The sequence below is a fragment of the Bison bison genome, unplaced genomic scaffold (genome assembly GCF_000754665.1).
Source record: "Bison bison bison isolate TAMUID 2011002044 unplaced genomic scaffold, Bison_UMD1.0 scf7180017864281, whole genome shotgun sequence".
In the NCBI taxonomy this organism is placed as follows: Eukaryota; Metazoa; Chordata; class Mammalia; order Artiodactyla; family Bovidae; genus Bison; species Bison bison.
The window spans coordinates 977,805-988,636 of record NW_011494853.1 but is presented as its reverse complement, the minus strand read 5'-3'; the positions used below and the strand labels follow the sequence as shown (position 1 = coordinate 988,636).

Here is a 10,832-nt window from a genome sequence, read left to right as displayed (position 1 = left end):
CACACACACACACACACACTCAAGGCCATTGAAAGCTGAGGAAGATCTGCCTTTGAAATTGACAAGAGATACAAAAGAAATTGAAAATGAGCCAAATGTCATGATTCTACAAGATAGTTGCTTTGAAGCCCTAAGTGCTAGAAAAGGGTGCATACAGTACTCAAAATCAAATTGCATCTAACGCTTGGATATTCAACAAGTTAATAGACTCTAAACAGCCTTCAATCACTATCAGTTCAGTTCAGTTCACTCAGTCATGTCCAACTCTTTGTGACCCCATGGACTGCAGCATGCCAGGCTTCCCTGTCCATCATCAACTTCTGGAGCTTGCTCAAACTCATGTCCATCGAGTCAGTGATGCCATCCAACCATCTTATCCTCTGTCGTCCCCTTCTCTTCCTGCCTTCAATCTTTCCCAGCATCAGGGTCTTTTCCAATAAGTCAGTTCTTCACATCAGGTGACCAAAGTATTGGAGTTTCAGCATCAGCCCTTCCAATGAATATTCAGGACTGATTTCCTTTAGGATTGACTGGTTGGATCTCCTTGCAGTCCAAGGGACTCTCAAGTGTCTTTTCCAAAACAACAGTTCAAAAGCATCAGTTCACTCTAAGTCTTTCTTTACATGTTATCCTGTCCTTATGTTAATATGTTACATCGGTAAGTGATTTTTAGTAACATACAAACTTTCATTATAAGGTGTATATATATATATATATACATATATATATGACATAATTGATGCATTCATTTCAGCTTAGTTATGCTGCCCTAAAACATGAGATTTTTGTACCCCTACCAGGATTTCCTGTGCAATTTTTGTGACCAGAATTACAGTGACAGAAAGCAATGAAAGAACTCATGAGAGTCATGTGTTGTAAACAGAACCATACGTTATTAACAAGCCCTTCAATAATCATTCTCTTTCCTTTCCCTGAAAAGTTTCCCAGGTGGCTCAGTGGTAAAGAATCTGCCTGCAGTGCAGGAGACACAGGAGACGGGTTCAATCCCTGGGCCAGGAAGATCCCCTGGAGAAGGAAATGGCAACCCACTCCAGTATTCTTGCCTGGAGAATCCCACAGACAGAGAGCCTGGTGGGCTTACAGTCATAGGGTCACAAAGAGTCGGACACAACTGAAATGATTTAGCGCACAGCACAGTAAGAAGAAAATTACTTTTTAAACCAAACTAGAAAAAGATATATGGAAATAAGAACACTGTCAGATGAAAAAACATCATATTATATTTATGAAACTCTAAAAGTGAGAAAGCTCATTCAGAAATTCTTAGAATCAAAAATAAGGAGTTAAGACAAATTCAAATCAGCAATATTCTTTTTTACTTAATACCCTTGAAAATCTTATCTACAACTTTTTAGTCATCACATTCACCAAATTAATTTTTTTTTAATTCAGCAGCAGTCTTTTGAATACCAGGAGACAAAGGACTGTATTGTGATCTTCAGTGTTGATCCTTGCTCACTCAATAGTCCAGGTCTTCTTCAAGCTGGCTGAACTAAAGACACAAATAGAATAATGTTACTTTTCTCTTCATATGCACATGCACACATGTAGAAGAATTACATTATAATTTAATACAATGTATTATATTACCTCTGTCTCTCTCTCACATACACACACTCATTTGCTCACTTACTCACATATATTAAAAACCATACTACTTTCCTAAACAGAAAACTTAAATGCAATGATCTTCAAACTTCAGTGTGCTTAAAAATTATTTCTACTCCAGAGAACTACAGTACAGAAAGGCTATTTTGAAATGCACCCTAGTGTGACTCTGAAGCAGTGACTTAGTAGTGATTACTCTTTAAGGAAAAAGTAGCTTGTTATCTATTATTTATTTATTATTTGTTATTATTTATCTATGAGATAAATATCATTTATCAGAATAATACTCATATGTTTGACATTACTAACCAAAAGTCATTCATAGTCCTCAGTTTACAATCTGTTAGAATTGTTAATTGTTTCTTTACTTGTACACACATGACAGTTTTACAAATGTTCAGTAACATGAACACAAAAATGGAATGATGTTATTAAATTTTGAGCATGATTTTTTCTTTTTTAGCTGGCTGCACCACAATTTTTCCAGCCACTACTACCCCACTGATTGGCATTCACTTTGTTTCTAGCTTTGGGGCGGTACTAAAAAGACTGCTAAAAGGAATTCTTGTATATTTGTTCTTATATATTAATAGCTTTATCTGTATGAAAGAAATTTTTAGGGGTAGATTGTTGGGTCAAAAGATCTTAGAAGCATATTTTTTTTTCAAATTAATAAAAGTTTCTAAGTTTCTCTCTCATAAGGCTACTACACATCTTGTTTCCAACAGCAACATTTGAAGTTACATTTTCCTCTGTATTCCCACCAACAAGAAATGCTGGCGCTGCTTTAAGTTTTTGTTGGTCTGATTTATATAAAGAATAGCTCATTGTTAATCATACTTTGAATTACCCAGACATATTGTGAGCATTTTAAAATTATTTAATAAGCGATTTATAATTCACTTTGTGAGAACTGCTTTTTTCATATCTTTGCCAAATGATTTATTACATGCTTTGTCTTAACAATTGCTTTTTATATATGCTGCTGCTTAGTTGCTAAGTCGTGTCCGACTCTTCACAACCACATGGACTGTAGCCTGCCATGCTCCTCTGTCCATGGGATTTCCCAGGCAAGAATACTGGAGTGGGTTGCCATTTCTTTCTCCAGGGGATCTTCCCGACCCAGGGATTAACTCGAGTCTCCTGCTTAGCAGGTGGATTCTCTACTACTGAGCCACCTGAGAAGCCTTTTATATATATAGTATGATACTATATATATAGTATACATATATTAACACTTCATCCTGTATACAGTTTGTGACAACTCTATGTTTATGTGTCTATAAGCATGATATTAACATTTTACATTTACATACTTTTAAGAAGTCTAACTTTTATTCTTTGTCTCTGTATTTCTCATATGCCATATAAAATATCTCTACAAAAACTCATACTTCTGCCATATATCATTCCAGAGGAATAGTCCTCCCAAAATTGTTTAACAAAATAGAAAATGTACCCACTAATTCATTTCACCATCTTTTCTTTTTTATCTATAACAACAAATTTCTTGCCTTATTCACTTTTTTCTTTTGTTCCATTTTTCTTATGAAAACAAATTATAAAAGCAAATCTGATTATATCTTGCCTGAACTTAATCTTCCAAAGCCTACCACCTCCCCAACAGTCCCTGAAATAAAATATGAACAGGAAATACAACAGATAAGACCATTTGTTATTGGGCTCTATGAAGCCTTTCCTGTCTAGACACTCATCACATCCCTCCCCTGACATGGCCTCTCTGTACACCCACACAGAAACTGTGAGTTCTTTCATCAAATAGCCATGTCTTTGTCAATAGCATATTTTACCTCTGCATCTTCAGTGCTCAGGACACCACTTGACACCAAACATACTTTCAATATGTTTTTGAATGAAAGCTTACCACTCCCCAAACGTGTGATTCTCTTTTATGCCACATTTTAAAATTTATTTTTATTGGAATATAGTTGTTTTACAATGTTGTGTTTGTTTCTATTGTACAGTGAATCAGCTTTATGTATACACATATCCCCCCCCCCTTTTTTTTGGATTTCCTTCCCATTTAGGTCACCACAGAGCACTGAGCAGAGTTCCCTGTGCTATACAGTCAGTTCTCATTATCCACTTTATACATGGTAACAATAGTGTATATAGGTTAATCCCAATTTCCCAATTCATCCCACCCTCCTTTCCCTGCTCCCCACCCCATGCCACACTTTGTACATGCCATGTTCTTTCCCTAGAATGGCCCATCTTTCAGTCACCAGATATTAACCTTGATCATCACATCTTCACGATCTCTCCAAACTCTTAGGCAAGCTTTCCATACGCCTATAGTATCTTTTACTATCTTTATCCTAGCATGCATTATACACTTGCAGACACGTCTTGTCTCTTTTCTGAAATGATTCATAATATTTTTAGAAGAGTTATTCATATTTACTTCCCCAGCTTCTCCTTAGTAACATAATAAACCACTGTTATTGCTTAAGATATATGTAACTAAGGGATGGACAAGGGTCATTTATAAAAATGTGTTGCAGGGACTTCCATGGTGGCACAGTGGATAAGAATCCGCCTGTCCATGCAGGGGACATGGGTTCCATCCCTAATCTGGGAAGATCCCACATGCCATGGAGCAGCTAAGCCCACATGCCACAAACACCGAGCCCGCATGCTGCAACTACTGAAGCCCATCCTAAAGCCTGAGCTCTGCAACAAGAGAAGCCGCAGTGAGAAGCTGTGTACTGCAGTGAAGAGTAGCCCCCACTTCCGGCAACTAGAGAAAGCCTGCGCAAAGCACTGAAGACTCAGCACAGCAAAAATACATGAATAAATAAAATTAATTTCTTATAAAACTGTTGCATATTCTGAATATGGATATACATACAAACATAAACATATATGGCATACATATGTATACACATTCTTTCTTTCTTCTTAATACCAGAGGCATTCTCAAAAGGAATGTAACTGCTTTGAACAACGAATAAATTCTTCTTACCTCACCAGGTTACAATTCCCTTTCTCTTTTTCATTGTACGTCAACATGATCTCCTTTTTCATCCAAAAATAGGAAGAGATTTAGACACAGAAATTAGTCCAGCATCATTAAAACCATCTTACCCATTGGAATTTTCTGAAAGGAAGAAAATAATTACTGGGAAATAAATCAGACCTCCCCTCATGTGCCTCGGAAGCTCTTTGAACATTTTAAAACACTGTTCACAATTAGGAAGGCAAACAGTGTCAATTAAGAGGCACAGAAAGTCTTTCCCATGTCTTATATATATTTCTTTGAGTTTGGGCAAATACCAACTCCTTTGCACTGAAGAATTGAGGCAGATCCCTCTAAGATGGTAAGGAATATTGAGAAGGCATTGAGTCTTCATAAAGTGGATATTGGGTTTTTTAAAGGTTTATTATTATTGTACTGTATTGTATTGCATTGTATTTTTTAGCCACAGGGCATGCAAGATATTAGTTCTGGGATCGAACACATGCCCCCTGCTGTGGAAATACAGAGTCTTAACCACTGGACCACCAGGGAAGTCCTTGGGATATTTTTTACAACCCAACAGAGTTATGCCTCCTAGAGGCAGAATTGGTGCTCTGGTGCTAAACAGAAATCAGAGAATAAAGAAAGAAGCTTAATGTAATGGGAAATAAGGCTAGTCCCATGAATAGGAATGGCTTCTGATGGGACAAAGACACAGAAAGCTTAAACTTTCAGAAACATGTAAGTTAGAGAAAGGATCGTAGCAGAAAGTGGAAATGGAAGAAATTATGAAAGAGATATGGAATGTTTAATCTTTCGAAGATTAGTTTCTGTTTTAATATAAAGATGTGCAAGTCATAATATCCTACAATGTAGTTCCTCTGTCAGAAATCATCATGGATCTCTTAGCCAGAGGTCTTCATGATTGTAATTTCTAGGAATAATGAATACCTAGTCATTATTAAATATTCAATAATGAATATTTCTAAGAATAATGCTTAGTTCTTTCCTGCTTTTCTTCCTTTTGTGCATCACAGGCTTCTTATTATGTTTGAGGTTTCTTTTCACTACTATGTCAAGTAGAATGCCTCTCAGCCTCAGCTGCAGTTACCAATCTGAACCCCAGGGCTACGGACCCTCTAAGAACCCACAGACCTGAGGAATTATATAGGTCCAGATCATCTGCTTTTAGGCAAGAATTCATCTCCCGGTATTGAATTTCGTGGACAGAGTTCTCTCCTCTTGAGGAAACTGACAAAAGAGGTCATAGGTTAGGAGTCAGGGGGGCATAATAAAACTTTCCCTCCCTCTGTGTGCTTTTTCTCAGCAGTGCAAGCACACCCAATCATCACCTAAGCCCTTGTCCTGTTTCCATTCTATTCTACTACCAAGCTTCACCCTTGTGAAGCCACAAACACAAATGCAATAGCAATGAAACTAAACCAGGTATCCCATTGCCATCTTATTACTACCCAGTTTCTTCTCCCAAGGCAGCCAGCATTCTTCCATAATTCACTGGAGATTCATCTAAAATCTTTATAAAACTTATCCTTTCCTGCTCATTCTCACTATAAAGTCTTTTTCATCTTTCATCTCAACTATTTCAAAATCCTATCTTTGTCAATAATGTAGTTCTCTTTCAGCCCCTCAGATGTCCAAACAGAACTTTCTAAGAGCCCGCCTGACTACTCTGTCCACTATACCATACTCTTTAATGACTATTAATCTTCTTACTGGAAAATACAGAACTTCACTACTTGTTTCTTCCCCTTTCTTCAGCCTCATCAGGAACTTCTGTCCTTGAACTCACGTTTTACTTACCCCGACAAAAACACCAAATGTGCCATCTTTAAGCTTCTCTACACTCGTAAATATTTTTTTCTCTCCCTGAAATGCACTCACTAAGTTCTTTGCTCTATATCTTCAAAATTTGTCTCAAAATCTTCTAGAAGCCTCCAATACTCCTTTTTCAGTTAATTAATGTATTTTCTGGGCCCCCTTTGTTCTTTATTCATGTTACTATATAATTATACATTGCAACTTATTTGTTTACATATATTTCTCTTTCGCTAGGCTGGAAATTACACAAAGACAAGAACATTGGAATATCCATGTCTGAGTCATCTTCAGAACTTAGCATGTTGCTTAACAGAACAGTAAATTTAGTAATAAGTATCGGAGAAGGCAATGGCGCCCCACTCCAGTACTCTTGCCTGGAAAATCCCATGGATGGAAGAGCCTGGAGGGCTGCAGTCCATGGGGTCGCTGAGGGTCGGACACGACCGAGCGACTTCACTTTTCACTTTTCACTTTCATGCACTGGGGAAGGAAATGGCAACCCACTCCAGTGATCTTGCCTGGAGAATCCCAGGGAGGGGGGAGCCTGTTGGGCTGCCGTCTATGGGGTCGCACAGAGTCGGACAAGACTAAAGTGACTTAGCAGCATAGAGTAAGAGCAAACAAATGTTTGGGCAATAAAGGATTCATCATGCATCACACAAGCATACTCATTCTAAATGATCGATTCTATAACATCCAGTTAAAGATGTAGATAGACTATTTGCTGTTGTTTTTAGTTGCTAAGTTGTACCTGACTCTTGCAACTCCATGGACTATAGCCCACTAGGCTCCTCTGTCCATTGAGTTTTCCAGGCAAGAATATTGGAGTGGATTGTGTTTCCCTCTCCAGGAGATCTTCCTGACCCAGGGACTGAACCCTCATCTCCTGCATTGGCAGGTGGATTCTTTACCACTGAGCCACCAGGGAAGCCCATAGCTACATTATAATAATCATCAATACAAGCAGTACCCCTTTTCTTCTCTGAATTTTTGTTTCTTCTTTTGGGGAAACTGCTTAAATCTCTTCTAGGTTTCCTCTTTGTGGCCATTTGATACTTGAGTCTAATTTTTGTTGTTGTTGTATTATTCCAAGAAATTTTTTATGCCATAGAAATGTTAGAGACACGATAATTTGGCTCAGACCTGCAAGCCGCTGTCTCTGTCTTCGCCTCTGAATCCACAAGAGGGTTGCGATGAGAAAGGCCAACAGAATGACCCCAAGGATTCCAAGTGCAACAGTGGATGAGTGACCTGAGCACAGGGAAACACCACAAGAGGTAATAACACCTTAGTTAAAAGACCTGGGTCCCCAGTTACTATCCCTTTTCTAGGTCAACTACAGGATTGCTGAAATGAATTTCAGCTTCTTAGAGCTTCTGACCCAGAACATCTTAAAAAGAGGGATTCTAAATAATGCAGACAACCAGTCCCATCCTCAGAAACCCCTTGATATACCTGCGGCCTTTACTGATCCTTTGCTCTCTGCAATTTCTGTAGGAGAAAAGAGGAGAGACTCAATTCTGGCAGTTACATACGAACAGTTACATCTGTTTCCTGTCTGGGGATTTAGCCTCTCAATCAAGTAAACTACTTCTTCCCACCCAAAATTAGAGACCCCTAGTTTTTCCTCCCTCTGCACACGGACACATGTAAGCTAAATGCTTTTCCTCGGTGAAAGTCGCTCAGGCGTGTCTGACTCTCTACGACCCCACGGACTGTAGACCGCCAGGCTCCTCTGTCCAAGGAATTCTCCAGGCAGGAATACTGGAGTGGGTTGCCCTTCCCAACCCGGGGATAGAATCCAGGTGTCCGACATTGAAGGCGGATTCTTTACCGTCTGAAGACCAATGTGTAACACGAAGGATTCTCTCCCCACCAGGTCGCTGGGTTGGTACTTCCGGTCCTTACACAATGCACTTCCTCGCCCACCCTCTCCTCATTGCCACGCCGGAGATTCCAGACCCCTTGCGCTCACCTGAGCACTTCACAGAGGCATCCTCCTTGTGCCCGCAGTCACTGTGTCCCCAGGATCTGGCAGGACAATCCCACAGGGAGGACTCATTGCCCTTGCACTTCACTTCATTGAGCCATATGGGCCCAGTTCCCTGGCCGAACGCTGCCTCTTTTCCTGCCTCCAGAGCTAAGCCACAGCCCAGCTGGCGACACACCACCTGGGCATCGTTAAGGTCCCAGGAGTCGTCACACACTGTGCCCCAGGAACCTCCGTGCCAGACCTCCACGCGTCCAGAACAATTAGTGGTTCCTTCCTGAAGCCTTATTTTATCTGAAAAATCAGAGACATCTTGATCATTTCTGAGACGATAAAAGCTCCCAGGAGGTCACAGGAGAAAAGAAAAATTTGAAACTCTTTAAAAATCTGTTTTAAAAGATTTTTTAAAAATCTGTTTGCTTATTGAATGTGCATTTGGAATTTTACAACATTCATCTTTCATGGAAGTCCATGTCCTTCCAACAAACTGGGTATATTAAATATTTCATCCTGGACATTAGAACGTTAGTGTGACTTAGTAAATGTCAATGAGATAAAGTTAGCATTGTAAATGTATTAGGGTCAAAACTTTTGTTCCATAATTATACACAAATGAACTTTTTGGCCAACTCAGTATAAATCCTCTCAAACTGCCAGATAAATAGAAATCTTCTTCTGGTTTAAAAAGGTGTAGAACAGGGAAATAATTCAGGATTGATCTTTCTGACTGCTTCTCTCCTTACATTGAGTGTAACAAGATATTATTTGAAAGAAAAATGGAGCAACTCAATAGTCAAATACTGAATTATATATTCTCTGATCCTAATTTGTTCACAGAGAAAGCACAACTGAATAAAACTTTTGAGAAGGCCATCAGAGTATGATCATCTTTGAGAAAATGGTCACTGATCCTGAATATCCAAAGGCCAAATTAAATAAAATCAGTTACGTCATCCAGGTAGAATAACCTGGATGTTATTAACCAGGTTAACCAGTTAACCAGGTTAACCAAACCTTACTCATTCTCACTGAGTTAGATCAGGAGATGAGAGTGGAGCAACAGAATGAGATTGTCATACAGGCGCACAGATACTCACCAGCACATGTGATCCAGGTCTCCTCTGAGGGGCTGGCCAGTCTCCTCTTCCACGGAGATGATGGGCACTGCCATAAGGTTTCAGGTCCCTTAGGACACCGGACATTGTCCACCCACATGTACCTGTTCTCCACCTCGTCTGAAGGTGCTGGTCTGATACTCCCTTTGTCAGTACAGCCGAGCTGCCTGCATACCACCCCCACCGTGGTTGCAGACATGTCGCTCTTGCCCACGCTGCCCCAAGCTCCGTTGTAAAAAACTTCCAGGCGCCCTGCACAGGTCTCGCTGCTGCTGTCACTGATGAGTCTGAGAGACATGAACTCTGGGGTGAAATAAATAGCAGTTTTGCCTCTTTCCTGAAGATCTAGAGGACTCTCTTCATTTACTCTGATGTGTGCATGTTTTAAAAAATAGGTCAGTGTGCTTCCCTGGTGGCTCAGACGGTAAGAATCTGCCTGTAGTGCAGGAGACTGGGGTTCAGTCCCTGGATTGGGAAGATCTCCTGGAGAAGGCAATGGCTACCTACTCCAATATTTTTGCCTGAGAATTCCATGGACAAAGGAGCCTGGCTGGGTACAGTCCATAGAGTTGCAAAGAGGTGGGCATGACTGAGCAAGTAACACTAACATGATCTAACAGGATATGCCATTATTAGAAATTATTTGGTAACTTCTTGATGATTTGGTACAGTCAGCAAAAACAAGACCAAGAGCTGAACTGTGGCTCAGATCATGAACTTCTTATTGCCAAATTCAGACTGAAATTGAAGAAAGTAGGGAAAACCACTAGACCATTCAGGTATGACCTAAATCAAATCCCTTATGATTATACAGTGGAAGTAAGAAATAGATTTAAGGGACTAGATCTGATAGAGTGCCTGATGAACTATGGACAGAAGTTCATGACCTTGTACAGGAGACAGGGATCAAGACCTTTCCCATGGAAAAGAAATGCAAAAAAGCAAAATAGTTGTCTGAGGAGGCCTTACAAATAGCTGTGGAAAGAACAGAAGTGAAAAGCAAAGGAGAAAAGGAAAGATATAAGCATCTAAATACAGAGTTCCAAAGAATAGCAAGGAGAGATAAGAAAGCCTTCCTCAGTGATTAATGCAAAGAAATAGAGGAAAACAACAAGAATAGGAAAGACTAGAGATCTCTTCAAGAAAATTAGAGATACCAAGGGAACATTTCATGCAAAGATGGGCTCAATAAAGGACAGAAATGCTATGGACCTAACAGAAGCAGAAGATATTAAGAAGAGGTGGCAGGAATACACAGAAGAACTAGTACAAAAAAAAA

At 39.7% G+C, this 10,832-nt stretch overlaps 1 protein-coding gene across 2 annotated transcripts in view; it reads right to left on the bottom strand.

Annotated features, from left to right (window-relative positions):
* Positions 1-1,314: 1,314 nt before the first annotated feature.
* The window catches only part of LOC104995494 (scavenger receptor cysteine-rich type 1 protein M130), a 36,852-nt gene continuing 27,334 nt past the window's right edge, over positions 1,315-10,832 (bottom strand). The window contains exons 11-17 of one of the 2 annotated variants that reach the window (XM_010849374.1): positions 9,536-9,856; positions 8,424-8,732; positions 7,904-7,939; positions 7,592-7,699; positions 5,765-5,860; positions 4,616-4,668; positions 1,315-1,513 (exon numbers count right to left, since the gene is read on the bottom strand). In XM_010849374.1, the coding sequence (XP_010847676.1) occupies positions 4,646-4,668; positions 5,765-5,860; positions 7,592-7,699; positions 7,904-7,939; positions 8,424-8,732; positions 9,536-9,856 (893 nt within the window). In that variant the 3' untranslated portion in view covers positions 1,315-1,513; positions 4,616-4,645. The other variant, XM_010849373.1, reaches the window with a different exon arrangement.